Genomic DNA, 27968 nt, shown 5'->3' with positions numbered 1-27968 from the left:
AGTGATTTGTGAACTATGAGATTAAATCTTGCTGTTTAGTTGGTTATGCTGAGAAATAAAAATAATAAACAAGTAAAAATCCAATCAGAAGTACAGAATTTAAAAGTCTTTTTTAAATTCTCACTGTCAGACACTGTACAGGATGTCCAAGAGTCATATTTCAAAGAAAGTTTAAAAGCTGTGCATTATGTTTCTATGTAATAAACTTAAAAGGTGCCTAATGAAATAAATGATTTGTACTATACAGTCTGTACACTGATTGCTAGTCAGTTTGCTTTTGCAGTTTTTGTTACATCCTTCACGTTAGGTTGTGTTAATATATTTATATTGAAACATGTGCGATTAAGCTGACAGCTGACCTGAGGCGGAGCTCTGCTGCTCATTTTCAGATTCACATTTTTTATTCTTGGACCATAAATGAGAAAAATAATCCTGAATGATTCTTTCTCATCTTAGCCTTGATTGCCTCCAAGCTTACCCTCTCTCTGAAACAAGCTGTTTTTGCTCCTCCCACTCTAAGCCAGCTTTCTTCTGATTGGCTGTTTATTACAAACAGAAGGTTTGAACAGCTGGTTAGGAAAGGGGAGAGTCCTTGTAAATATTTTATGTGTTGGACTTTGAAAGATTGAACAATTTGAATGAGGGGTAAGATAATGAGTAGTAGTTGGTGTGACTGAGCTGAATAAGGTCGAGCTGTTCTTGTTTACTCGTTAGATACTTACGAAGTGACACTCTGTTTTATGTGTCACAGTTTCCAGAGATGAACGAGGTGAGTCGTGAGGAAGAGGATGCAGGCGGCAGCAGCTTCCTCCTCACCTTTGGCATCCAGAACGCCGGCCTGCTGACGGGCTTCTCCATCATGCTCCTCCTGACGACGTACTCTGGACAGATACAGCTGGGCTAGCAGCAGACTCCTCCAGGATCACCATCAGCTGCTGTTGGAGCCCAAACAAAGAGAGGCTGGCTCAAAGTTTCTCCTCTATTTTTTCCTCCTGTTCTCATTTTTCGGGTTCTGGACTTTGGGGATTTTGGTTGTGCGGCAGGTACGTGCAATCGTCTTTTGAAGTTATACGAGAAGCTGCTTTAGTGCAGTTCCTGCATGCAGAGGGTTCAAGGTCGAGGGTTTGACGGCCCTGTCTCCTCAGCGTTTCAATCCTTTCTGCACAGCTGCCCTGAAAACGTCCTGAAACATCAACTGAAGCAGTCGCAAAAGACGGCTATACTTGATGTGCAATACTCACCCAGTCTCTCAGATGTTCCCCTTTTCGTCAGACTGCTCTCCAGGCATCTTTCCTCAACCTTCATCCTCATCATCCATCCTGGTTGATGCCATTGAGCCTCCACTCAGGCCAGTTGAGATTCCTAGCGAGTGTTTATATCATGAATCCTCTGTGAAAAGCACAATCAGGTAACAGCAGCTGTACTCCAAACATCTCTGATTCCCAGGCACTACACGTCCCCTTTTCTTTTCTCCATTCCATACCAAAAAGCAAATGTTAAAACATTTAAACTGGAATTATTCCGACTTCCAGCTGGACTTTGTTGTCTGTGAGTTGATTTTATATTTTTTTACACATGAATACTGACTTTTAAAGACCAAATATGGGCAGACCATTGAGAATGGTGAAGGGCTACGCAGTGATGTTTGGAAGCGCACGTGTCAGCCAGCCAGCCGGTAACTCCCAAAGACTCCGGGGTCAGACACGGAAAAGGGACTAAGTGGCTTCATCCAGATCACGGCGGCAGCATTTCTCTGTAGTTTACCATCTGTGCCCTTCATTAGAATAGCAAGTGAAAAGTTTTAGCTTTTTTATTCCTTCTGATCTTGAATTCCGAATGCAGATCTGCAGTTTTCACATATCCCATAGACTATTTTTCCCAGATTATCTATTCTTTTACGGTGTCATTGTAACAGAATACTGTAAGGTGGATCATACTGTATAATCACGCACACGTCACCTCGCCTGTGACCTTATCCGTGTTAGCGATTCAGAATTAAGAACTACGGCCAAAGGTATGTGGACAGACTCGATGCCTCTTTTTGTCACCGGGCAGTTTTTAAAGGGGTTTTTGGCCATTTTAACCATGGAAACAGTCTGCACTGCATTTTTAACCCAATCCCACTAAGGGGAATCAAATGACATGATTACGATATTTTTAACTCAGAAAGAAAATGCAGATGCTGAAATGAAAGTTTCTTTCTTATCATGTTAGTTGGTCAAAAATCAAAGATCAGCTGAAACTGAAACAAGGATGGACTTTTCTTTTTTTACTTTGTGTTTCTTTTCTCATTTTTAGGTTTTTCATTAAGAACTTGTCCTTATTTTCTCTTTAATGTGGCTCAAGTTTCCTAAAACCCTGTGAGCCAAAAGCTCTTAAACACTTTTTTTTACTTAAAGGGAGCTAAAACAGTTTATTTACCTTTATCTTAATGAAATATTAGTTAATTTGATCTGTGAACCTTGCACAGCAACTCTAGAGCTCAAGACTTAAACTGCATTTGGACATCAGCCCAACAGATCTTCTTTAAATGCTGAGAATTACTCGTTTTACCCATTTAGTAGTATTTTGCAGACGAATAGTAAAGCTACTGCCAGCGCTGTGCAGAGGAGCTGTGTTGGCAATGGATCTCGTGTGTGCAAATGTCCATCCAGTTTGATGGACACAACTACAAAACTAGAAGAGCAGAGGCTGTTGTTAGGGGCATTGGGTTTGGGTGTCCACATACATTTGGCCATGATGCTGTAAAAAAAAAGGTTTATGATGTAAAGGGTTAATAGTTTATTGGATGGTCGGGGGGGCAGCTGTTGTGCTCTACAGCAGTGTAAGATTGTCGGGTTGCTTTCTGTGTTTGTCTTACAGGTGGATTAAAAAGATTTCCCCTCATCTGAACACTGACACTTCAACAGAGCTGACGTGATCCATTATGTAGCATCTTTACATACTTTTCCTAATGTGAGTGTAGATTCGAGCTGTAGAATATTATTTATTAGAGCTCGAAGCTGAAACCCGTGATGGGTTTACAATAAAGATGAAATTGTAGTTCCAGGAAGGAGAAGGCAAGCCATTACAAAGAGTACCCTGAGTGGTACAGCGAGTATTACTGCTGCTTGATACGTCATGTAACAGATTATTTATTGTTGCTTAAGCCATAAAATATTTATTTTATGCTTTACATCTAAGATCAAGTGTTGTGCTTAGTTTCACACCATGAGTCCAGACGGAGTTTAGTTTTTATTTAGAATAAACGGGTCAGATACAAGCTAAACCGTCTCTGCTCTGCACACTGTTAATGCTGTGTTTAAAACTGAAGCCAGTGGATTTACAGCACACACAGACTGATAACATATCCACTCAGTCAATGCAGATAATACATTCAGAGACCAGGAGAGGTTCTTTGGAGCAGAAACAGGAACATTACCGACCAAAAACCAGACGCAGAACACAGAGAAGAACACTTTATCGGGCAGTTTATAAACGCAGCAGAAAGATTAAGGTGAGGAGGTTGTATTAGGGGTCAGATTGCTCATGGGAGCAGGAGGGTGGGATTTCTAATAAAACTAAGGAAGCCAAAATAGGAGAGATAAATGATAAGAGTTCGGCTAATTGTGAATGTGTGTTGGGGCTCGGTCAGGGGCTGTAAGCAGGAAAAAGCAGGGAATTATAGAATTTAATAACAAAAAATACTGATATGTTCAAATTAGAGCTGCAGCATAGTGATGGAGAAGACAAGAAAGCAAGAGGGAGGACAGAAGAGACAAATCTATGAGGAGCTGACCCTCGAACCAACCAACCGACTGACAGAGGATGGGCTTTCTGGCCATTTTAATATTTACAGCGCTCTCGCAGACTTGTAAAGGATCATTTTGAAAAGTATTGTATCTAATTTCATGTATGAGAATCCTCGTTAGCCTTCTGTGTGTGTCATGGAGATTGTTTTTATATATAAATTTCATTTTCCAAGAAATTGTATTTGTTGAAGTGTCATCATTGATTTTTGGTTTATTTTTCACCCGTTTAATTAGAAGTGACCAGACAGAGTCATTTATATGAATAAATATAGTATCTATCTTTTTTTTTTATATTTTAATTCTGACTTTTCCCACCGCTGCTGAAGCCTTGAGGCTGATACTAAAAGCCCAACGTGATGATGAAAACAGCTCACTGGATGTAGCTTCAGTTTCTTTTTGTGTAAAAATGATTAAAAGCCATAATTAGTTTGTCATAAATAAAGCAAACAGTAAAGCTATGATAAACACAAACGGAGCCTTTAAAAAAGTATTTGTGTATACAATAGTGAGCCAGCTTGATTGCTTCAGTATTAATCAATGTTATGAAATGCTCTTTGTCCTCAGATTACCGAGCTTCCCACCTTTAAGAGGTTATGTTACTTGGAAGAATATGTTTATTAGAGGTCCTTCATTCTTGGAGAAATGTACTATTCAGCAAATATCATGAAAGCATTAAGATGAAAAATACTGTAGCAGACAGGATCCAGGCTACTCGAGTGGATGTTCAAACAGTTCTCTAATAACAAAGAAAGCATTCAAATTTTATCGTTCTTGAGGAAAAGAAGGTCTCCTTTGACCGGGAAACCACAATGAAGCTGATTATGCTTTGCACATTAGTTTTTCACTCCTGCAAAGACACATTTCTTAGAACCTTCTTTTTTTCACAAACATCTAAATACAAAATGCACAAAAGCTCCTTCCATACAAACTCACCAACATATCAAAACAGTCTTATTTGTGTACGTGTGTGTTTTCAGATCACACACACAATAAAGGTAAGAACACTGCTGAGCACTCATTACAAAAGTCTGAGAGCCTATCCCAGCTGCCATAGGGACTGTTTCCTTTGGGCTTTGATGCCCACTAGGCAGTAGTGCAAACAGACAAGTCCCCTAACTGGAGTACCTGTTTATATCTCAATAAATGTGCAGCATGAACCCAGTACACTGCCAATGCAATAAAAGCATACCTGAAAATATCAGTTATGGACTGGCCTCACAAGAGCCTGGACTGTTGAAACGTAGCGGCATCATCTTGGCAGAGAACAGGACAAGAGACAGCCAACATCCAGTAAAGAGTGTTTAGTGTCCTTCAACAAGCCTGGAGAGTTATTCCTCAAGACACCTTACAAAAATGAGAAGAAAATTCCCAAAGAGTTCAGATTGTGTTCAAGATTGAAAGTAGTCATACCAATCACTGACTTTAAAACTCATTAGTGATTTTGCCTTATATACTGTATTTAATCTTTTTGTGGAAAATGTAAAGAAATTAGGCATTGCTCTTTGGTGCCCACCAGGGGGCGATGTAAACAGCCAACCCTCATTGCACGTCACATGCGTCACGCTGAAGGAAAACAATCTGCGTCACTTCCTGTCTGACACAGATGCTTAGAAAACGTTTGGTAGCAGGAACTGTGGGAAGCTGCTGTGGTGACTCTGATGTGATGGCTGTGAGCCGTTGGGGACAGTGATTCTGAGAGGTGAGCGGGGTCATGTCGCCTGTTTCCTGTTCGGTAGTTCGATGCTGGTGTTCCGGTCCCGGGGGGACGGGTTTGAAGGCACCGGCTGGTTTGACACGTTGTGTTAACGCGTCCATTCATTGCCGCGCTGCTAAACTCTGTGAATAAGTGACAGCTAACAGGTAACTTTAGCTGAGCACGCAGTTAGTTATCAGTCTGAGCTTAGCTAATTACCTGCAGGCTGCTAGCCGTGAACAGGTTAACAGGTTGGAGGTTTTACTAGCTAACTTTACCTTAGCTTCCTAACTAACCGGAGTGGGTTTTTATATGTGTTTCGTTTCTATTTTCAGCTTTCTGAGTAAACCCTTCACGTTAGCTTGCTACAGACTGACTGTGCGTGGCTTAGTTTTTATCATCAGTTAATCCTTTCAGTTTGTTTTGCGAGCATAGAAAGTTTAGAGAGTTTTTCTTTAATACTTTTGGATCTATAGCTTTCAACTTAAGGAATCCATCAGAGGCCTGTACCACGAAGCAGGATTTGGGGCTGAGCGAGGTAACTTCAGGGTTAACCCAGCGTGTCACTGTTATCAAGGTGTGGTACATCGCCATGGTAACTCATGCAGCAGACCTAACCTGCTCAGGTGGAGGTCACGTGCATGATGAGATATGTCAGACCTCTGTACGCGGGTTGTAAGAAGCTCTGATGTTTTTATCTTTCCCTCGTGACCACCTTTAAGAAGTAAAGCAGTCAAGCAAACCAGTTAGTGCACATTAGATTATATAAATCTAAATATAAAAGAACCTGAGATGTGAGAAAATGTGCCTATATATGTATAATAGGAAAAGAAAAACTATACAGGATCTTTGAAATAAATATATTTCACAGCAGTGTAGCAACAGAATAACAGTGTACATTCACCATTCCAGAAATATTACACTGACCTAAATATAGAGTCCCTACCAGTCCAGTTTCAGAATGTGCTTTATACATGTATGGAGAGACGGGAGGGGGGAAGTAGCTGGGGACTGATGCTGCAGGGTTATCGAGGGTTCAAGAGTCTGATGGCTTTGAGAATGAAACTGTTGCAGAATCTGGCTGTCCTGGTCCTGATGCTCCAAAACCTCTTCTCAGAGAGCAGCGGGGAGAACACTGCGTGGTCAAGCTGGGCGGAGTCTCTGATGATGTTATGGGCTCTACTGAGATGTGTTTGTGTGTGATGTCCTAAATGGGTGGATGGTAAGGGAAAGGTGTGCTCTCCTTAACCAGCACATGAAGTGCAGGTGCTGCTGAGCCCGTTCAACCAGTGTTAATGTGTTCAGTGACCAGTCCGGACGATCATTTATCTGTACTGCAGGGAATTTGGGGGCGATCGTGGCTCAAGAGTTGGGAGTTCGCCTTGTAATCGGAAGGTTGCCGGTTCGAGCCCCAGCTCGGACGGTCTCGGTCGTTGTGTCCTTGGGCAAGACACTTCACCCGTTGCCTACTGGTGGTGGTCAGAGGGCCCGGTGGCGCCAGTGTCCGGCAGCCTCGCCTCTGTCAGTGCGCCCCAGGGTGGCTGTGGCTACAATGTAGCTGCCATCACCAGTGTGTGAATGGGTGGATGTTCAAGGTTCTTTATTTGTCACATGCATAGTTATACAAGTATAACACACAGTGAAATGTAGCCGGGATGACTGGATATGTAAAGCTCTTTGGGGTCCTTAGGGACTAGTAAAGCGCTATATGAATACAGGCCATTTACTGCAGGGAATTTGATGATGCTGACTATCTCCACAGCACTGCTGTTAATGATGAGTGGTGGATGACTGTGCTGTTTTCTCCTGAAGTCAACGATCACTCCTGATCGTTGACAGTAATGAGACCCACCACGATGTGTCAGCAGTGCAAACCACAGTGGACTTGGGACAGAATAAGAATTTCTTTGCATGTTTGTGATTGTCCATTGCTGTGAATACTTGTGCTTTTATTTGAACAGGCTTGTAGCTAGATTAATAAACTCTGGGTAAACTTATCAAGTTGATTTTCACCTTCACAAAACAGCCTGAACCTGATAACTGGAGCAGATTTAGGCAGTTGTTTTAAATTAGAGCTGCACACAAAGAGAGGATCATGCTATTGGACCCATCTTTACACAGTAACCTTAATTGGCGGCCTCCCTGCAGATATGAGGCCCTTTATTGTCTGTGTTACTGCTTTTCAAACAAGCGCAGTGGCTGTTACTCAGTGTTTTGAGTTTTGAAGTGACCTCTGCCCTTTTATTTTGTTTGCTCATCTATTCAGGTTGTTCTTGTGATGTTAGTCTTATAATTAGTCTGTGTGTTAAACCACTGTATGCTCAAAAGATGGACAGTTTTAAGTTGAAACTCCGAGTTGCTGACATGGTTGATATTTGGGACCAGAAAACAAGTTTCAGCAACAAAACATCCATAAGGGATGTCAACGAGAAAATAACGGAGGATCACGTCATGGTATAAAGATCAAACAAGATCAAACAGATAGTTCGGGACGACGTGTCGGATCCCTATTTAGAATACAAATTCAGTGCACATTTAAAGAGCCTGTATGTAAATGTTTTATTGTGAAAATTTAGTCCGTGCTTTCCAGGTGGCCTGTTTGTTTCCCGTCTTGTGGCTGCTAACAGCTGTGTCAGCTACCACTCAGATGAGTCTGATGGACGCCCACTCTGCTGTCTTTGAGTGCATTAGGTGATGATAGTCCTTACAGGAAGTGGTCAATGCGTTGATCAAGGACTGCCGTCACGGGCTGAAGTCCAGGAGTTTTGCCTTAAAAGTACTACTACTAATAATAATGTAGCTACCTCCAGTAAAATGTACTTTTTTTTTTGTACACTCCATCAGAAGAACCCAGAGAAGGAGCAGCCATGGCCTGTGCTCGAGTGCCACTGGATGAGCAGCAAGTGACCGAGCCTGGCCCTCTGGGAAAGGAGCGCACGCTGCCTGCACTGGTGAGTCGGCACTGATGGTTTTATGCTAATGTTCACTCAGACAGCTGCTCACCTCTCATACTGACCAGGATCCCAACCTGTGCTTTCTGCCATCCATCAGCACCCAGACAGGACAGAGGAGCGCTGTTTCGTGCCTTACAAGCCCCCTCCAGAAGACGGCTCTCCAGCTGACGTGGAGGAGTTTTTAGAACATGCCAGATTCATCACAGAGGACCTGGAGTGGCTGCTTGCATTGCCTCATGACAAGTTCTGGTGTCAGGTACAGTCGTGTCAACGTGTTATGTAGAGAAAACTCAACGGCTCGCGCTCTGCAGGACTGCCTGTGTTTTATTTTGTGCAACACAAAGACTAATGCTTCAAACACACCTGCTCTTTAGCAGACAGTAATGTCACATGATCCTGGCCTATGGATGCAGTGTTCATAGACCAGTATTACACTGATCTGTTTCTGTTATCAGAAACATGTTAACAGTTTGTGTTGTACCAAGATGCAAACTGTCAAAAAAACACAAGAAAATTGTGAACAGATAAAAATAATAAAGATTAAAACAATCAAATAAATGAATACATAAATAATGTAAATACAATTAAAAAGATAAATATAAAATAATTATATAAAAGCAAAAAACTGTAATAATAAAATTAATAAAAACTCTATAAACATTAGTACAAACATAACAGTAGACAGTAGGAAAGCTGTTGCCGTGAGAGCGCGTCTCAGTACGTCTCAGTGCCTCTTAGATAATAAAAGCAGGATTATTTTTATGGAACTGTAATAAATCCATGTACAGCATGTGTGGGTAAATAGAGAAGCCTTTAATAAGCTACCAGGTTAGTTTAAGGAAGCAGGGGAATCTCTGTTGTTCAATGAAAAAGGTGCCAAAATGGTGAATGACCGACGGCTCAGAAGCTGCACAAGAAAAAGTCAAGAGGAAAAGACTCAGGAAGGAGTGCAGAGAGAGGCTGATGGTATCAGACATGACCTTCAGCTGCCGAAGGGTCAAGAATAGTTCTTGCTGTGATAGTAAGACTTTAACATTGATGCCACATTCAGGTGCACATTTGTCATTCAGCTGCAGGCGTCCTCTGGAGCCGGGTAGCAGTTTAGATTTCTGGTGACTCACGTGTAGGAAATGGTGCTGATGCTAGAAGATGTTCTCCTCCTGATGTCGCGTGGCCTGTTTCTCCCATCAGGTGGTGTTTGATGAGTCCCTGCAGAGGTGTTTGGACTCTTACCTGCGTCACGCTCCTCGTGGCCTCGATCTCTCCACGCTACCCTCCTCCCCGGCGGTGGCTGACATGCAACGCTCCATCCACAAAGCGGTTTTCTTGACCTTCCTCCGTATGGCCACGCATAAAGAATCAAAGGTAGGAAAACTAGATCTTCAGCGGGTCTTACGGGCTGACGTTGGTGGTGACATAAAGTAGCGCAGTACGAAACCTTAACTTCCTCCACCTCCCTGCAGGAACACTTCTTTACCCCAGCCGTGTTTGGGGAGATCATCTACGAGAACTTTCTGTTTGACATTCCCAAAATTTTGGATCTTTGTGTGCTTTTTGGAAAGGGTAACGGCCAGCTGCTGCACAAGATGATAGGTGAGCTGTGTGTGAAATCTTATTTATGTTTCATGCCAGTTGTTGCACTCCGCTCACTTTCAACATGACGGCCTTTCAGAGAACATCTTTACTCAGCAGCCGTCCTACTACAACGACCTGGATGAGACGGTGGCCACAGTTTTACAGGCGAGAGCCCGCTTTTTGCATTTCACTGAAAAATATCCAAATGTCACAATTCCAAATGAAAAGCACATTGTTTCTGTCGGAGAATATTTGAATGCGCTTTTAACTTTTAACACTGTGTCAACTTCAGGTATTTGACACGGTCCTGCAGAAGTGTGGTCTCCAGTGTGAAGGAGCCACCGCTGCAGAGCCAATGAAGCTGAATGCACACAAAAAACCCACTGCCATGACCATGAGCCAGCAGGTCAGTCAGACAGATGTGTAACAATATGCAGTTAAATAAATAAAATACTGAAACATCTGAGATCCATGAAGGAGACCACATCAGGTTGGCTCTCTCAGTCCATTAACTAAAAGAAAGTGACACAGCTGTGCAGGGTGAAGCTGAGTTTATCAAGTGGTCCATCTTCCTACGATCGAGCCTTCGACTGAACAGATGCAGATTTTCAAAGTCCTTATTGGCACATCGTGTTTGTGCTGAAAGGGAAATGATATCCTTCCTATTAAAACCATCTTAACTGTCGGTTCTCCGAATCGTGTGAGTCGCTGTGAATTGCGGGATGGTATTATCTCCGCCCCTTTCATAAAGGTTGGTCCAGTTTATTTGCTGCTAAATAAGGTGTGAAAGAAGGATTGAAACTCGTTTTTTTTCTTCTTTTTTTTGAGTACAGTGGGTCACTTCCTGTCGCTGTTTTTAAAAAAAACAAAAAACAAAACATGCTGTCATGTTCATTTGTAGCAGCTGTGGATGATAAGCAGAAGAAAAGCAGAAGAAAAAGCGATTTCATTGGGATTAAGGTTAAAAAAAGATTACAGAACCTACAAGAATCAGTTTGTTTCACTGGTTTGGTCACAGTCTCACAGTGTCGTGCAGCTCTCTTCAAATAGAGCTCAGATTCAGAACCTCACGATAACCTTCTGTTCACCCAGGATCTCTAAGGATCTCTTCCATCTAAAAGCCAGCTGTCTATGAGCCGTGCCTCACCTTTAGTGCTCCAGCCTGCTAAACATAGGTTGTTATTATAGGAACAGATTTTTGCACAGTCATTTCAAGATAAAGGCCTGTACCTCGATGGTGCAACTGGCTTAACTACTAGGCTGACTACGGTTCTACAGAAGGTGTTCTGATTGATAATATCTTTTATAATTTCTGTCCTAGGAACTGTTAGATATAATTTTGTACCTGTGTGACTCAACCACCACCATCAATGCCTTCCTGGACATCTTCCCCGCAGCCTGCACCAGCTTCCAGTCCCACAGCTTCCTCAGCAGGTAGTTACCCTGAAAGTTTACCGTGAGTCGTACCTCCATAAAACCTTCTCACGATCTTTGTGTTTTCTCTGCTGGCAGTCTGACCTCGTTTTATGAGACCGGTGTGCCTGACCTCGAGAAGGCGATCAGAAAGAGAAACTTTGACGATAAAAGGTGAGCGTCTGCTGCGTAAAGACAAAACCAAACAGGAATGTAAGTGCGAGGGGAAACGTTTACCACCTGAGCGATGACAAACTTTCTTATAGTCTTCAGGAGGACCTGTGGAAGAGGCTGTCTCACTCCTGTCGTAAGATGGTGGAGACGGTGCACCTGCTGCTGCACCACACCTGCCTACAACCAATCCTGGAGGGGTGAGACGCCCAGAGTTTTTGCATGGAGATTAGCAGGATTAGCATTACACGTTTAAACAGACGCACCCATTAAAACTTCTACTGGTTTCCTCGCAGGAGAGAAAACATGCAAACATTTGCAGAGGAACTGCTGCAATATTTCACATCATTTTTACCTGAGAAAAGGTGAGATGGACGATTAGTAATTTATCTCAGTCTATAAGCCAATATTATAATAAGCACGTTTTCAAACAACAAAGAAAAAAGTTCAAACAACTTTGCAAGTAAATAATGAAATATTAAAATTAACAGAGAAACTGAATTTCATCAGTTATTCACACTGACTTATTGTTGGAGCCTTTTTTTTTTGGAAAGTTTGAAACCTTTTCAGTGTTTTGTCGTTCAGTATACGGGTTATTCTGGTTTTTGCTTGAACTCTCTGATTGCTGCTGTAATGAGAAATATGTCATCAAAACTTAAATTTAACATCTGTTTCTTGTTCCTTCCAGATTCTTGACGGACTACGATGAGCAGTTCCCTGTTGCAGACGACATCAGCCTCCTGCAGCAGGCCGTCCCTGTCATGTATCCTCAGCGCTTCACAGCAGGACATTTCTAAAGGCTGTTATGACTAACAGTAGCCTGAAAGCACTCACGCAAACAGTTCAACAACACATGGCCACGATTTTCAAACGTACAAAGAAAGCTGTTGCTACAGCAAGCATTGAAAGCCTCAGAAAACTGCTGAGCCTTCACTGTTGGCTTTCCCTGTGAGCTATGTTGGTTTTAGACGTACTCATTTTAAGTTAAAATAGTTGACCCTGTTTCAAAGTTCACTAATGCCATTAACAAAATGTAAAGAGACCACCACTGTGGTTTGCATTAAGTTTATATCTGCATTCATATGTGCAGTTATGGAAGGACTGGTATTCCAGTGGACCACACTCCAGGCAGTCACTAGAAAACACCAACTTCCAGAAATAAAGAGAAAAGTCAAAAATACCAAATCACTGATTACTACGTTTACATAAAGGGATGTACAATTTATCCTACTATTATTAATTAGTGATAAAGTGATCGGATTTCCTCCTTTATTATATTTCCGGGCTGTTTTACGTGTTCTGGTAACAGCAGGAACATTAGATGGTAGTTTATCAGCAGATTTATGATAATGTTGGAGCATTTATCTGTTGAGCTGAGCGAGTGTGTGCTGCGTGGGCTCAGCTTAGAATAGAAATACAGTGTTTGTAATTGAAGTGAGATCCAGGAGCGCTCATTTGGCCACTTATGGTGACGCATTTTCATTTCATGAAGGACTTTTAACTTTAACTGGGGATAATGCAGTTTATATATTCAACAGTGGCATTATTGCACTATGTGATGTTTTTTAATTAAGTAATTAAAAACATATGAGAATTTGTTTCATCCCTTATTGTCTTCCATTGTAATATCGTAATATTTAAGCTTCTTAGGGTTCAGACTGTTGCTCTGATGGATGATGGGATGGATCTTAAATCTCAAAGCCAGACTTGGGTCTTAGTGTTGGATGATAAAGTGACTGTTGTTTTCCTCGGTACCTTCCTTAACCACCTTTTGCCTCAGTGATGAGACCAGGACGTCTTACTTGCTCCAGGGAGTTGAAAGTGCCTGGGACAGCGTGGGGCGACGGAAACCACAAAGCCAGACTCGGACTAGTCAGGCTCAAGCTTCTGCATCGCTATCGACCAATCGGGAACCAGCAGCTGGTGCTGCTGCTTCCTCTTTGGCTGGCTCTAAACCTCAGGAGGTCAGAGAGCCAGCAGAAGGAGAGAGTACGAGGGGAGCAGAGGCCATGCTGGATGTCCCCCAAAGAGGAAACAATGTGAGCTCTGATTGTTACCGCTCAATGCACGATTATAGCAGCCCAGAGATTTTCCTTATTTTCTGTCCTATATATCCTGTTAAAATGGCCAAAGTTTTAAATAATTAGGTCAGCAAAGCTACTGCGATGGAGTCTAAAAACAGCCTGCCTTTGACGTGGTTTCAGGGCGCCGTGTATCCAGTGATCGGGGCGGAGCTGGAGTCTCTGCTGTCGTGTATCAGGGACCTACTTCCTGATTTGGGTGAAGGTTTCCTGCTGGAATGCCTGAAGGAATACAACTACAACTCCGAGCTGGTCATCAATAACATCCTGGAGGACCGGTTAGCTCCCAATCTGGCCAAACTGGACCGAGCCATGCCACGGTAACACACCGAGAGATTTATACATAATGCTGATATTTATCATCTGCTCTGTGATCTGACATTTATAGCAGTGTCTAACATAACATTTCTTTATCTAGATAATTTGATTATGTACTTTACTTATGGCGTAATCCATAATAATATGGGATCATATGAAATCTGTCACTGAGAGGCTGCAGTGGGCTAACAGGCTGCTCCATTTCTGCTGAGACCACAGGGTCAGTACATCTGAGCCAGCTTGGCTTGAGCCAACAGTCCAGATTGCTGCTGGTGGAATAGTGCAGAAACATATGTTTTATTATCTTCATTCGTGTTTTTAATGCTGCATATTATACTTCCCAACCTTAATAGCCACAGTTTTCCATTACCTGCACACCACAAAGCAAAAATGATGTCAAACTGCTTTGAGTTTGTGAGTTAATTTGACCTTCCCAGCCTTCACATCTAAAGGAAGTAGAATGGGATGTGGTAGAATGAATCCTGAATGTTTTAGGTGCAGACAGATGTTTCAGGGACGCCACATCTGAACACGGCTGCAGATGAAAACAGAGTCATTGTTCTGGAATAAAAATCTGCATGGTGTGCCTACAGAAGATATTTATAGCAACTTTAATAAACATCTGATGCAGAGAAAAACCTCCAAGGGCAGCAGGACGACAAATGTTTTGCTCACCTTTGTGTTACAGCACACATTTTTCCTTTTCATGTTTTTGTTGAGTCTGCAGTTTTGACGTTTGGGGCTCGTGTGCCTCAGTCTCGGTTCTCTGGGTGGTGTTTAGTGATCTTATAGTTTTAGAGTAGAAAAGTACACACGGTCTGGGTTGTGCTGATCAGTTTTAGATCACTGTAGAGTTTTATGCTATCATGTTTGTCGTGGCTCTTTTAGGCCAGTGAAAGAGGAGCTTCCGGCTGTTCTGAACAACAGATCCAACGTATTTGATGGTGACGAGTTTGACGTCTTCCGCAGAGAGCAGGTGGACATGTCCCGCGTCTGGAAGGGCCGGAGGTAAAAGCACACATCGAGATAATCACCGATTTTTTTGCCTGTCCCGTTTGGCTCTTTTGCATCAGAATTGTTGTCTAAAGGCAAAGAAAGATGCCCAACGGATTTACTTTACCAAACTGACCATCCCAGCCTTGCCGTAATGGTCCATTTGATTCACCTTTTGTTTATTTTATTTTCACTTACTGAATACGGGACAGACTTGACTGGGGGAAAGAAAGAGGGAAAGAGAAACAGCTGAGAAGAGGGACGGGGGAGAAGGGCAAAAGACAAAAACCAACAGAACGGGCAGAGAAAAAAAATGCATATATCAATCACCTGGATCACCTGCTGAGAAAGAAAAAAGAAAGCAAGCAGAAGAGAACAAGAGTAATAGAATAAACAACATCACAATGATATATGGGAATATGACAGTAAATACTAAATGTTAAACATTATTGTGCAGCACATAAGATCAACAGAACACAGTGTGCTTTGAGGTAGGAGCCAAAAAGGGTGTAGTTTGTGGGTGTGATCACCCGTGTGTACACCTGTGAGCATGGACGCGCTTGTTTTTTGTTTTTAAAAGGTTCCTTCATGTAATAATCTGCTAGAGGGTGTGGGGGGGCCACAGCCCCGTCCTCCAGGGCGTGAAGCAGGTGTGGAGGAGATCAAAACTCCAGACATCCAGAGGCCCCCAGAACACAAGAGACCAAGGAAGACCACCAGAGGGGCAGCCGCGCCACTGTCCCGGAAAGAGCTGAGGAGAGTCCCAGATGAGGGCTCACTCAGCAGCCGTGGAGCAGAAGCCAGGGGGAGTTGCAGTGACGCGCCCGTGAGCTCCGCCGGCAGCCAGCTGCGCCTGAGTGACCGAGCCCCAGGCCGAGAGGCCGGGGGCACCCCACCTCCGAAGTGGCCCGAGCGAGCCCCAGGCTCCAGGCCCCGATAAGCGGCCGCCAAGGAGTGAGCCGGTGTGTACCTGGACGCCCATCCCCGGACACAAAGAACCACCAACGCACCGATGTCTGAGGGGGTCCGCCACTGGCAGGGGAAGTGGTGGTAGGGGGAGATAGGCCTCCAAACCTTGGAGGGCCTGAGATGTCCCCAGAGAGGTGGCGTCTGATACCCAACCTGACATATAGACACAGACATACAGGCACACACAGATACAAACATCCATTCCCACCCTCATGCTCTCATATGCACTTACTCCACACTCAACCAACGTGGAGACAGACATAAAGAGACGCTGTACACACGATCACACTCCCCAAGCGTACTCTACAAACCGGGTCTAGGTGCCCCCGCCCCTGGAGGGGGGAACTGCACCCAGACCCAGGTGGTGTTTCCCTTTTCCCTGCGGTGGGGGGAGGCAGACCGCCCCGACTCCGCAGCAGCAGGAAGGCTCCACACTCCAGACCGCAGTCGGACGGCCAACTCCTCCTCCTAGTCCTAGCCCCCCTGCTCCAGCAGGTCGCAGAGAATGGGGGTGAGAGAAGACTCCAAACCTCCCTCCACCCGCTCATTGTAGTGTTGATGCATGTGTGTTCTAAGGTGCATTTAAAACCCAGGAGGGCATGGAGCTACCTGCCAGAGAGCAGCAGGTAAGCGCATGGTCCCTCCTGCTAGCCCTCAATGTCTACGTGTATTTAAAATTGAGAGGTGGGCAACGATGCCAGGGGTGGGGTGTACACCCTGATGGTACTTTGGACTCTGTGATTGTGCCCACCCCCAAGATCCTATATGTATGTGTAATGAGAGTGTGAGTAATGTGAATGTCTAAGTTGTGGTAGAAAATTGAGGCAGAGGCAGCCAGAAGGGGACAGGGGGGGGGGGTAGCCTCCTCTGCACCCTGGTGACATACCCCTACTCCAAGGCCCTGCATGTGTGGGTGGTTGTGGTGGAGCGGGAAGAGGGAGGCAGCTGGAGATGGGGAGGGAAGGAAGGGAGGGGCAAGTGACCCCTCCCTGGGGCCAGCTCCCCCGCTGACCCCAGTAGGCACCCCCATACTCCGCGACCCGCCAGGGAAAGGGGGCCCAGGCCCATCCAGACCGGGGCCCAGTGCAGCAGCGCCGCCCGGCCCCACAGAGCCCGGGACAGTCCACCCAACCCCACCACAGAGAAAACTGCACCCACCCCACCATCCACTCATCTTCCAGACTACATAAGACAATAAACACCCAGGCTGAGATCTTCCTCCACCTCTCCTGTATCTCCCCCTCCTGCAGAGGGAGCTCCTGAGGAGAGGAAAGCTCCTGCAAGATGTGACAATCTCCCCCACCAGTTGAAGAGCCCCCCAGGTGGCTCGACGCACCGGCGGCACCCTGCTCCAGGGCTGGGCCCCCATGCACCCACCCGCCCACAACCCCGGCAACACACCAACCAGGACCCAAGCCCCCGAGGCCCGGTCCGGGTCCCAGCCCAGAGACGGAGCGCCCCCAGAACCTCACGCCCATCCCGGACCCACCCAGGGGCAGCCAGGCTACCAGGTCAGTAACCCACGTCCGTCAGCACAGACCCTCCCCTAGCCCCGCTGCACGCAGCCGCGAGGAAACAGTCACCTGAGAGCCAACAGAGCCCCTAACCGGACATGACCGCTACCCCGGGTTGAGCCCCCCAAGGAAGATGCCTCCGGGGAACCCCCCGACGCCCTAAGCCTGTCCCTACCCCCACACCAATCACAACAGTGAAGGCGGGACCAAACTATGACCCCCCCACCCCCACTAGGTGATGGAGCTGATCAAAGGAGTCCAGAGCAATTGATCTGATGTGGTGGCAGAGGCTGTATCAAGACTAATGTAATCTAATAGATAATTTCTATATTGGTTAGAATTAAGATTATTTTTATTTTTCCAGTTCATGAGGACTGTTTTCTTGGCTATGCATAGGGCAGTGAAAACCATATGGGAACCGATCGGGAAGTTAAAAAGAAAGTGGACGTGTTTTCAGTGTCAAATCTACCAGGTCCAGAGTAATATGTTCAGATGTTCACTTCCGTGCTGCTCTTATTTCAGGATGTTTGGCTCATAACTCAAACTCTGCGTGCCCTTAAAGACGCTTTGTTTTCCTGCAGGAAAGGTGAGAACGTTCGGGAGATGCTGAACGACAAGCGGCACATAGCGGAGCAGAAAGCTCGTTATCACACGTACGAGACAGTGGTGGACGAGGTCATCGTCGAACCCGGAGAATCCGCGACGGCCTACGAGCTGGACGACTATGACGACGAGTACGACGACACCTACGACATGAACCAAGTGGGCGCCAACGACCTAGACGGAGATTCTTTACTGACCAGAAGGTATCTTTGGTGTCGCTGATTATGATGGAGTGGAGACGCAGCGAGCCGGAATTAATTTCTGTTCCTCTGCAGGCCGTTCACGGTACCGCAGGTACTGAGAAAAGGAAACAAGGAAGAAGACGAGGAGGACGATCAAGACGATCAAGAGGAAGATGCTTCAAAGGTACGGAGATCATTTGATTGGATTTGAAATCTTTAATGCTGTGCGATGATGGAGTTTAGAAAATGTTGATGTTAATCTGTTACCTCACAGCTGCCTTGTTATTACGCGGAAGTCACACTTTCCATATATGATTTAACTTGCCGAAGTTTCAGCATTTAAATGGTTTGGTGATTTATGATTTGCCCTCAGCCCCCGTGATCGGCTTTGCACCACCACATTTCTAGAATCCTGGACAGTCCGTGTCTTATTGTTTGTCACTTCCTTTTATTTCAGAGCGCTGTAAACAGGGACCAGTTCGTGCAGGACCCGGCTGTGCTGAGGGAGCGAGCCGAGGCTCGAAGAGCAGCCATGCAGCAGAGGAAAGGGTAAAGACGATGCTCAGTTTGCGCAGGTTCACTCTGCTCAGCTGTTTCCGTCCAACATATTCTTGAAAATATGTGCCGTCTTCCCTCCTGCAGCTTCCGGCCAGAGCGTTCCAGCAACGTGGCTGGCCGACCCAAAGGACAAGGACAAACCACTGAGACGTTACAGGACCGGCGAAAGAAGGAGACCAACAAGAGCCGTGTAGCCAACCACAACCGGCGCAGCATGGCCGACCGCAAGAGGAACAAAGGCATGATCCCCTCCTGACCTGTGGCTCAACCGCAATGGACTGATGGGAGAAGGGGAGGATGAGGTGTGCGTGAAAGCTGAAGGATCTGGGCTCTGGTGTGGTTCTGGTTTGACTGTGGTTCAGGTTCCAGTCACTGTGAAGGCCGTCACAGATTTCGTTAGTTTTCAGAATGGTTTCGGTAAAACTGCATTTTGGCTTTTTCTTTTATTAAAAGTTGCCAACAAGCTTTACTGAAATAGTTGAGAGATCTGTGTCGTGTTTGAGCCCAAAGGATTTTATTCTATAGTTCAATAAACATCAAGTGTGAGCGAAGGACTGACGATAAAGAATAACATGTAACAAATCATTTTATTATTAAGATCCAGGGTGATCTAACAAAGTTTCTTTGACATCATCATCATCGACAAACAGACTACATAGGAATAAAAGGAGGAGACGTTCAGGAGTTCCTTCTGTAGCTGGAAGAACAATTACTGACCTGGAGATCAAGTCTGGAATTCAGCGGCCGACTCGTCCTGTTCGAGCATGTGCGAAAGCTGCTGCACGCGTGTATCATCATCTACTCCGCTCACACCACTGCTGTCCAGACTTCACCATAAATGAGGAAACTCCAACTCATAACGATGCTGTCGTTTGTGTTTGGAAGCACTTTCTGCAAGGATGGTCCTCGTGGAGAACTTCCTACACACTGCCATGCACACGCTATTTTCTATTCAGCGATGAGCTTTTTGTAACAATTTCAGCACAAAGTTATGCTTTTTGGAGTTGGCATTGCAAAAAAACATCACAAAATAAATACAATAAAACTATATGTTTAACATACTTTGAGTTTGTGGTTATTGGCAAAGTTTGGAAATAATTAGATTAAATTCCCGTTTTGCAGCAGGAACACACTTCAGAGTAAAAACGGTGATAATTATCTTCAGCTTTGGTAAGTACACGGCTTCTTTTCTGTGTTTCAGCACTGCAGAGATTTACTTTAATCACAGTTTGGATATGTCGTCTTCCAAAGAGCTGTTTGACATTTTTACTTAAAATCAGGTGAGAATGTTGTTACTGTGTTAGTAAATTGTACGAACCTACTGCCATTTACATCAAACACAGGGACAAAAAAACCAAAACTCAACTACGTCCAAACATGATTAAATCTGCCTGTCAGCACCTCTGCACTTCATTAACTCAATAGTCTTGGCTTGTAATCGAAAATGTAAAAATGGTTGTGCAGTGGATTTAGTTCAGTTTAATTTCCATATCTAAGTATATATACATTATTGTTAGGTAAACCTCTGGGAGAGAAAACTAAAAAGACAAAGACAAAAAACAGATGACCCTCTTATGAGCGGAACTTGGCAACAGTGGAAAGGAAGAACTCCCTTTTGACAGGAAGAGCTCGCTTCATCTGGACTTTCCCTCCAACCTTAAATTGGATAAACTGTTCTGAAAAAGAGATGGACCGACAACCCCACCCTTGAAGGCGTTACATGTAATGTTCAGTCAATTCTAACCAGTTAACCCTGACCTGTCCCAAAGCCTCTGGCCCTGATTGGTTTCTGTGATTTCAGGATTGGACAGGAAGTGATGTCGGTCCTCCGTTTCATTCGTTTTCCTGTGGACAGACTCCAACACCAGCTTTTGGACTACAGCTGTTAACAGACTGTCCTGATGCCTCAGTTAACCTGGTGTGTCAACATGTGAGCGACTTCCCCACCCGTTGCAGATTCTGGGTGGAGCACAGACTGTATACAAAAGTCCTGTTGCATAAACTGCTGTTTGCCCACTACCTGACGTTTTATTCAATAAGACTTGAAAGTGACAACAGGGTTTATGAAAGCTAACAAAGAAAGAGAGCTGAAGGTAATTTTAAGTAGATTTTTATGCAACCAGAACTCTTTCTGGAGCCACAGAGGAGAGAGAGATTTAAGGCCCGTCCACAGGCTACATCCAAATTAGCAGCCCTGCAGCTCATTGGTAAGGAAAGAGGATGGGCCATAAGCTAACGAGATTCTGGTATTCTGATTCTTTAGGATGGAGCCAGACTTGCTGTCATTTCAGTCTGGCTTCATTTTTTTTTCTTTTCTTTAAATCTTAGAAACACGAGTGGAATTCTTCTCATCAAACTGCAGAATTCAAATTTCCCAAAGATAATTCATTTAAATGGAAAATAAGAGCTGAAAAGACACTGCAGCAGATCTATGATTTGTAAAGTAAAACTGTAGCAGCTGTGAGAGCACTCGTTACACAGAGCTTCATAAAAAGGGACAATATCCTTCTATGCTGCCAACACAATCCTACCTGTTCAGCATCACTGATTGTGCAGGTGAAACTAAACTGGCTGCTGATGTATGCTAAGCATGATTAATTGCAGGAAAAATAAATAAAATGGTAAAGGAGGAGTTTAAGGATGTGTTTTTTTCCCTACATGATACCAGCTGGTACACACTGACTCCTGCACTACGACTACAGAAGCTCTACAACTACCACTGAACTGCAAAGTACCAAAGACGACCATTTTTTAAACTTTCAGTCCTCCCTGGTTGTTGGTTACTGACATCATTTTGACCTAAAGTGAACCAGGTGATCAGTACATCCACACTAAAAACATAAAAGTATTGAACGCCTTTGCACCAGCAGCTGACTCAGATACTGAGGTTGTCAGTTTTTACACATACTGATCCCAGAAACAGTTGCATTTGCTGCTGTTTACACACCGAGTTGTACAGTAACGAGATCTCAAGAAGAAGTTCTGTTCACAGATAACACGACCAGTGGGGAACTTCGTAGTACTGCTTTAAACTACCACTGTATGTTGTAGAGGTTAAAATCTGATGGCCGGTCAGCAGCGACGACAAGTTTATGCTCCCAAATCCACAGCTGGAAGGAGGAAGTGTTGAGGTCGCTTTAACCAAAAACAAAAAATAAGTGTCACTGAGGTCGGGATGTGAACCGACTCCCCGAGATGAAACGACTGTTAGCTGTCTTTGCAGATGCTGCCTGGAGAGGAAAAGATTCAGACACACATTTCAGTCCCGGTCGTGAAAACGATTAGACTGACAAAGACTTGAGACTTTAAAAGATCAGCCTTCTTCCACTGCAGACTAAAGTGTTTTACTACAAGTAATTTTAAGCCTTTACAAGAGGATGACAGAGGCGTGTACGAGTGTGTAAACTCACTGAGGATGCTGCGCTTGCACAGAGGACAGGTGTGCTGCAGCAGCAGCCAGGGGTCGACACAGTCTCTGTGATACTCGTGAAGACACGGCAGCACCCGCAGACACTGAGACGACATTTTATAGATGCATCATTTATTTAAATCACAAAGTTAGCCAAAAAGCAGAGCGTGTTTGACTATTTACTCTCATCATTCACAGTCACTCCCTTCTTACTGAATTAAACAGAGTTATAGTGTGTGTGTGTGTGTGTGTGGGGGGGGTGTCGGCTGACCTGGTTGTTGTTAAAAGGCTCCAAACAGACGGCGCAGGTTTCCGCCTCTGCCAGCTGCGACGGGTCACACCAGGGTTTGGGCTGACGGTATCGTTTGGTCTTCAGGGATGACATCCTCTTCAGAACGTCCTGTTTGGGAAGGAGCTGAAAAACACAGTTCAATTCAATTCAATTGTATTTATATAGCGCCAAATCACAACAAAAGTCACCTCAAGGCGCTTCATGATACAGAGAAAACCCAACAATCATATGACCCCCTATGAGCAAGCACTTTGGCGACAGAGGGGAGGAAGAACTCCCTTTTAACAGGAAGAAACCTCCGGCAGAACCAGGCTCAGGGAGGGGCGGGGCCATCTGCTGCGACCGGTTGGGGGGAGAGAAGTAGCCAGCAGAACATCTCATGTACCGCTGATTTTTATTTCTGTGTGGGTGTAATTGTAGAGACGTTAGCTCATAGTATTAGATGACTTGAGGTGAATGTTGTTGTGATTTTAGTGTTATATAAATAAAATTTAATTGAAACTGCACGACAGAGGCCTGACTTAAAGTTCTCCTCACAGACAGCTTTTGTTTTGTGTAGGCTGCTTTGTTGTGCTCTTTGCCTCGAGCCTCTGTACTGCGGAAGTTTACACATTTGCTTAATGAACGCAAGGTCGCCGATTCACTCCCAGCCACACACACTGAGGTTACATCAGGAAGGCATCCAGCATTTAAAAATATCTGCTCTCAACTGTTCCTGAGAGCAGATACCTCAGGAACAGTTGCTGCTGTTTGAATCTTTTATTTGAAAGGAGCAGCCAATCAGAAAAACTTGGCTTAAAAAGGGGGGGGGACCCGAGGGGCTGTGCCAAAGCAAATTTTAAATAAAAAACATAATTGTCTACCTCTAAGTCGTCGTTCAGCTGGCGGCCTTGGTACTGCCAGCGAGCCTGAACGATGACTCCTGTGCTGAGGATCAGAGCCACCAGGAGGACGGTGTCCCACAGCTGCTGCAGGTACTTCTGTGAAGCAGCAACAACACGGATTCCTCTACATCACAAACAAGAAAAGTCTTCCAGATAAATTAGCTTATATTTCTAATTCTGTACCGTTCCATCTAATCGGGTTATCTTGACAAGTAGGAAGTCAGAGGTTTAGGCTCTAACACGAGTTACTCACTCGGCTCCTATGCAGCAGCTTAAAAGCAGACGTGTGTTTGACTGTGTCGTGTTTGCCCACCTGGACCTGAGAGTTGGTCTCGCCGGTGCAGATGACCCCCTGCCACTCCCCGTAGCGACCTCCTCTCGACCGCCCGCAGCTGGACCACAGCGTGAGCGTGGCTCCCTGCCCGAACACACAGCAGCAATGCGCTCACTGTCAGCTCAGCCTGTCATCTGTTCACTCACCACTGGAGGGTGCTAACAACTGAGATGGGTGTGGATCTCACCAGGTTGTCCTGCAGGATCGTCCTGTATGTGATTTTTGCCGTCGCCTGAAGGCCCCTGTGAAGAGGTCGGTGCAGATTTAGGTGCCGATAAAAATCATCTGCCACCTTCCAGTCCTCCTGCTTTGTTTGCATTTTTCTCCATTAGTGTTTCCAACAACCAACAAGCGCAGACTGTATATCAATGATGGCTAAGAACATCTGCATCCTCTCTCACGGGCAGCAGAGGGTGACATTTGTGACATCTACTGGACTCAATCACTACTTGTAAGTTTTTTTCATACAACACAGTGCTTGTATTGTGAAATACGGACACACTGATGCTGCCATTTTCAAATCCACATAAGACACATTTGACATGAAAGCCTATCGATAAATTGTAAACATCTCGCCTTGATGTGATTCTCCTGTCTCAGTGAGGCTGTTGAAATTGAGTGTGGCAGAACCTGAGTTTACTGCATGCATGCTTGAAATACCCTTGAAACCCATTTTTAAGGTAAGTTAACCTCCCACTGTTACTTTTTGAAGTTGTTCTGTGAAACTATGCAGGGCGCATTCAAATTAATGCACAGTTTCCATCAGCGTTCCGTCCCTCTGAATTGCAAACACATGTGCCATTATATGCAACTCACACTCATGGACGCATGTATGCAGCTGCATCTCTGATAATCAGGCACTGACCTGAGCAGTGCTCCGATCAGCTTGGTCACATTTTCTGATGTCTGGATCACAATGATGGGCTTGGACAGCACCTGGGATAAATCCATCTACAAACAGGAAAAACAGGGTTAAGAATTCAGCAGACTGAAATGTAAACACAGTCAGAGCTGTGCAGTTGAAAAAGACTTATTTAATGATATCTGCATGTTTCCATGCATAATGGTGGCTCTTCAATTAAGTTAGATACAACATAAAATACTATAATAGTCTCATATGAGAAAATAGAAATAGAGGTTGCGGCAACATCAAAAGCGGATTTACACAGTAAACCTAAAACAGCCACCAGCATTATTACTGTCAATGATCTGATAAGAAGCATGCACAGAGTGCAACAACGGCACATTTGGCTGGGCTGTTATGAAAGAAAGGTTCAAAAAACAAAAACCCTTTTCATCATGCTGTGTACTGCATGTCCTCTCACTGGCTTAATAAACATTAGATTCGGCCTCTCTTGCAGACAAAGAGTTAGCTGAGGTGCTTTGTGATTTACTAAATTATGAAGCGTACTTCCTAAACGATCAACACAAAAAGGTAAATGACACACAGGTTCATGAATGTCAGGAAATTTTGAAGAAAACAAATGTATGTTTCTCAGGTTTTCAGGGTCATGTTTCAGGTCCAAACAATTCTCTTCCTCCTCATCGCCTGAAGAATCCCAGCAGAGCCTGCTCTTGAAGAGGTCTCCTCCTGTAAAAGGGAGTTCTTCCTTCCCACTGTTACCAAAGGGTGTTCACAAGGGGTCATCTGACTGTTGGCGGTTTTCTCTCTTATACTGCGATCAGTACAGTTACATCTGAGATCATAAAATAAAGCAGCAGTTTGGCTATGATAAAACTATTAATGATGAAGTTGTATCAAACGTGCCTCCCCGCTTAGATGTCTGCTGGGAGGGAGTAAGATGTGAGGACAGGGAAACGAGAAAGGCAGCTGGGTTACACTCATGGGAACTGTAGGTGCTGCTCTCAGATGATCCTCTCAGTTTCACTCTTCTTGAGGGATTCATGAAGAAATCCAAAAAAGCTTCTGCAAAGACATCCTTTTATGTTGTTGTCATCTCTGTAGCTTGGGGACTTCACTGGACCTAAACCTCAGATCTGTTTCTAATAGAATGTGAACATTTGAACTGTTGTTATATATGCAGCCATTTTTATGCCTTGTCCTGACACAGACTGGCATGAGGATGTTCACACTCCAGCGGCACTTGCAGTATAACCTGCAACTTTACTTTCAGCCTGTAACTTGCATCGGGGTCATGTACATGGACTGGCACATGTAAAAATAAGTCAAATAAGGAAAACGTCTGAGGAAGTTGCCGTACAGTTATGATGGAAAAGATGGAGAAACAAGATCCGTATCAACTGCAGACACATCCTTCTTTCTGAATTTTTACCTCACTGACGGTGTTTTGGTTGAGAGCCAGAATAATCAGCGCCGACGCTCCGAGGACCAACGCTCGCTTCATCTTGAACAGAGAGAAATCGATGTTACCTTTCAGGTTTAACTAAAATACTTCTAAAATACTGAAAACAGACTGATCACAGAACTAAAGCAGAAAGGCAATGTGGAACATGTGAAAACTAAGCAGTTGACTGAACTGTACAAATACCACTCACTTTATTTACCACAGCATCAGCGAAGGACTCCTGGTTCCCAGTCGAGGCTTTGCTTTCGTCTATCTCCACGGGCACAACCCCGATCCACGGCTCCTGCTTCTTGATGTCAGCCTCGTCTTCTCCTTCGTCCACTGGTGTCACCTCATCTCTAACCTAAAGACAAAGGACAGGGAAACAGGCTGAACATCTGCCCTGCACCAGGGTGGAAGTTCTGACGGGTGATTGTTGATCTGTTTTTAATATTAGTACATCTTCTTTTATCTCTTTTACCTGAAAGGTGTGATTGGTCCACATACAAAAAAGGCAACACGTTAAAGTTAAATTTTTCTATCTAAAATCTTATTTTAAGCCAAAAAAAATAAAACGTAGTTAACAAAACAAATTGTTATTTTGGGCTCGTGTCACCCGCATGTACCACTCTATTAAAGGACCAGGACAAGAGCCGAGCAGCTTTGACCCCCCCAGGCCCACTCACCAGGACCAGGTCTGCCTCCAACTCTTCTCGCTCCTCGTCCCGCTGCTCGGAGCTCCCACCGCCCAGGCTGGACTCAACCACCTCCCCCTGGAGCAGGTCGCTCGCATCTGGCCGCTGTTCCAAGAAAACCTCTACCAGAGCAACCTGCTCCGCCACCGCCAGCAGCCCCGGCCACCGCAGCAGCAGCAGTAGCAGGAGCGGTAACGACACCCCGAGGCAGCACCAGCGAGGGGAAGCCATGACCCCCAAAACAACACAGAGGAAATAGAGCAGAAAACTGCAATAAATCCACGGTTTTAATCAACTGTCAGACATTGTTTTGGAAAAGCCGTAGCGCTTCCCTTCGCCAGTTAGCTCGCAGAGCCCCGGAGAATGTAAACAAGAAAAACAGCTTCCGGTCGAACCCGGAAGCTGCAGGATAATTATTCTCTTGCATAGGAAAAACGCAAAAAAGGCCCTTTAGACAGCATCGACAGAAATTAAATCACATGCTAATGCTGTTGATTAGCTATCGATGTATCACACTGGTTATGAACTGCCAACTTTAGCATATGACTGTTTCTCACGCTAGCGTACAGTCGCTGAGCTTTTAATTTAAACAGAGACGAATAAAAACACCGAGAGAAGTACTCTCCCACACTTCCTTTTTCGCTTTAAAGCTAGGCCTCAACCCTACAGCTAAAGTTCCGTATAAAACATTTTCAAAACGGCCTGGTGTTTATACTAAGATGGTGAATAACTAAATTCCCTTTATCAAAGTCTAATATTTTTCAGAAAGCACTGGAGATAAAAATCAGGATCTTTTAACAAGTTCATTTTCTCACTTGCCCGGTACGATATAGGATAGCACACTCACACATTATTAGTTTTAATGATAAATTAAAACGAATAATACGCAGTTAAACATAACTTTATAAAAGTGGCATAATACGCAATAACTTAATTTAATTAACGATGTGAAAACGCTTATTGTATGTGCGCATGTGCAAGATTTGTTGTTAATTTATTTTCTTTTCCTTTCTGTCCCGACAATGTCTTACCCAAAAGGGAAAAAACACCTACTATTAAACGTTAAAGAGCTTAAAATTCTCAGTGTAAGGCCTCGTAGATTAAATTACTTTACTCTTTATTTTCAGCTGATTAGCTCGACAATTTAATGGCGAAAGATACATTGAATAATTCTGTATTTAATAACATGATTTTAATAGTGAGTGAACCTATGAACAGAGAAGGCGGGGCTTC

General features: G+C 44.4%; 3 protein-coding genes across 6 annotated transcripts in view; 2 read left to right on the top strand and 1 right to left on the bottom strand.

Moving 5' to 3' along the window:
• slc39a14 (solute carrier family 39 member 14) overlaps nt 1-4221 on the top strand; it is a 30404-nt gene extending 26183 nt beyond the window's left edge. Inside the window, exon 10 of one of the 2 annotated variants that reach the window (XM_086315505.1) lies at nt 752-4221. In XM_086315505.1, coding sequence (XP_086171631.1) covers nt 752-904 — 153 coding nt within the window. In that variant the 3' untranslated portion in view covers nt 905-4221. The remainder of the gene's footprint in view (nt 1-751) is intronic. The other variant, XM_086315504.1, reaches the window with a different exon arrangement.
• A 1119-nt stretch (nt 4222-5340) lies between these two features.
• ascc2 (activating signal cointegrator 1 complex subunit 2) lies at nt 5341-19872 on the top strand. 3 transcript variants are annotated; one of them, XM_086315495.1, is made up of 19 exons: nt 5341-5490; nt 8329-8435; nt 8536-8694; nt 9630-9803; nt 9902-10031; nt 10111-10178; nt 10306-10419; nt 11335-11447; nt 11526-11600; nt 11693-11797; nt 11894-11962; nt 12286-12360; nt 13378-13636; nt 13802-13998; nt 14885-15004; nt 18054-18278; nt 18351-18441; nt 18715-18806; nt 18900-19872. In XM_086315495.1, the coding sequence occupies exons 2-19, from the start codon at nt 8352-8354 to the stop codon at nt 19069-19071; spliced, it is 2322 nt and encodes a 773-aa protein (XP_086171621.1). In that variant the 5' UTR covers nt 5341-5490; nt 8329-8351; the 3' UTR covers nt 19072-19872. The 3 variants fall into 3 exon arrangements, with proteins under 3 accessions (XP_086171621.1, XP_086171623.1, XP_086171622.1); XM_086315497.1 differs by having other exon boundaries at nt 5344-5490; nt 8332-8435; XM_086315496.1 differs by lacking the exon at nt 5341-5490 and adding an exon at nt 5497-5651.
• Nucleotides 19873-21824: 1952 nt separating this feature from the next.
• Nucleotides 21825-27858, bottom strand: rnf215 (ring finger protein 215). Its single transcript, XM_086315499.1, has 10 exons — nt 26727-27858; nt 26252-26404; nt 26029-26100; nt 24600-24685; nt 23922-23976; nt 23714-23818; nt 23380-23496; nt 22496-22639; nt 22226-22328; nt 21825-22045 (listed from the first exon to the last, which is right to left on the bottom strand). Exons 1-10 carry the CDS (start codon nt 26964-26966, stop codon nt 22023-22025), a joined length of 1098 nt encoding a protein of 365 aa, XP_086171625.1. The 5' UTR covers nt 26967-27858; the 3' UTR covers nt 21825-22022.
• Nucleotides 27859-27968: the final 110 nt, after the last annotated feature.

This window comes from Aulonocara sp. 'chitande type north' Nkhata Bay, linkage group LG12 (genome assembly GCF_057382095.1).
Source record: "Aulonocara sp. 'chitande type north' Nkhata Bay isolate Kocher_YH1m ecotype deep benthic linkage group LG12, A_spYH_male_GT1.1, whole genome shotgun sequence".
NCBI lineage: Eukaryota > Metazoa > Chordata > Actinopteri > Cichliformes > Cichlidae > Aulonocara > Aulonocara sp. 'chitande type north' Nkhata Bay.
This window is presented reverse-complemented; position numbering and strand designations above follow the sequence as displayed.

Bases quoted from the DNA above. Each gene is read 5' to 3' on its own strand.
- rnf215 (XM_086315499.1), bottom strand. From the start codon at position 26,966: ATGGCTTCCCCTCGCTGGTGCTGCCTCGGGGTGTCGTTACCGCTCCTG. The intron at 22,640-23,379 runs GTAGACAATTAT...TGTGTTTTTCAG, and splicing joins AGCTGAACGACGACTTAGAG to CTCCTTCCCAAACAGGACGT. The intron at 22,046-22,225 runs GTGAGTTTACAC...TTTCCTCTCCAG, and splicing joins GTGCAAGCGCAGCATCCTCA to GCAGCATCTGCAAAGACAGC.
- ascc2 (XM_086315495.1), top strand. From the start codon at position 8,352: ATGGCCTGTGCTCGAGTGCCACTGGATGAGCAGCAAGTGACCGAGCCT. The intron at 11,448-11,525 runs GTAGTTACCCTG...CTCTGCTGGCAG, and splicing joins TCCCACAGCTTCCTCAGCAG to TCTGACCTCGTTTTATGAGA. The intron at 13,637-13,801 runs GTGAGCTCTGAT...ACGTGGTTTCAG, and splicing joins TCCCCCAAAGAGGAAACAAT to GGCGCCGTGTATCCAGTGAT.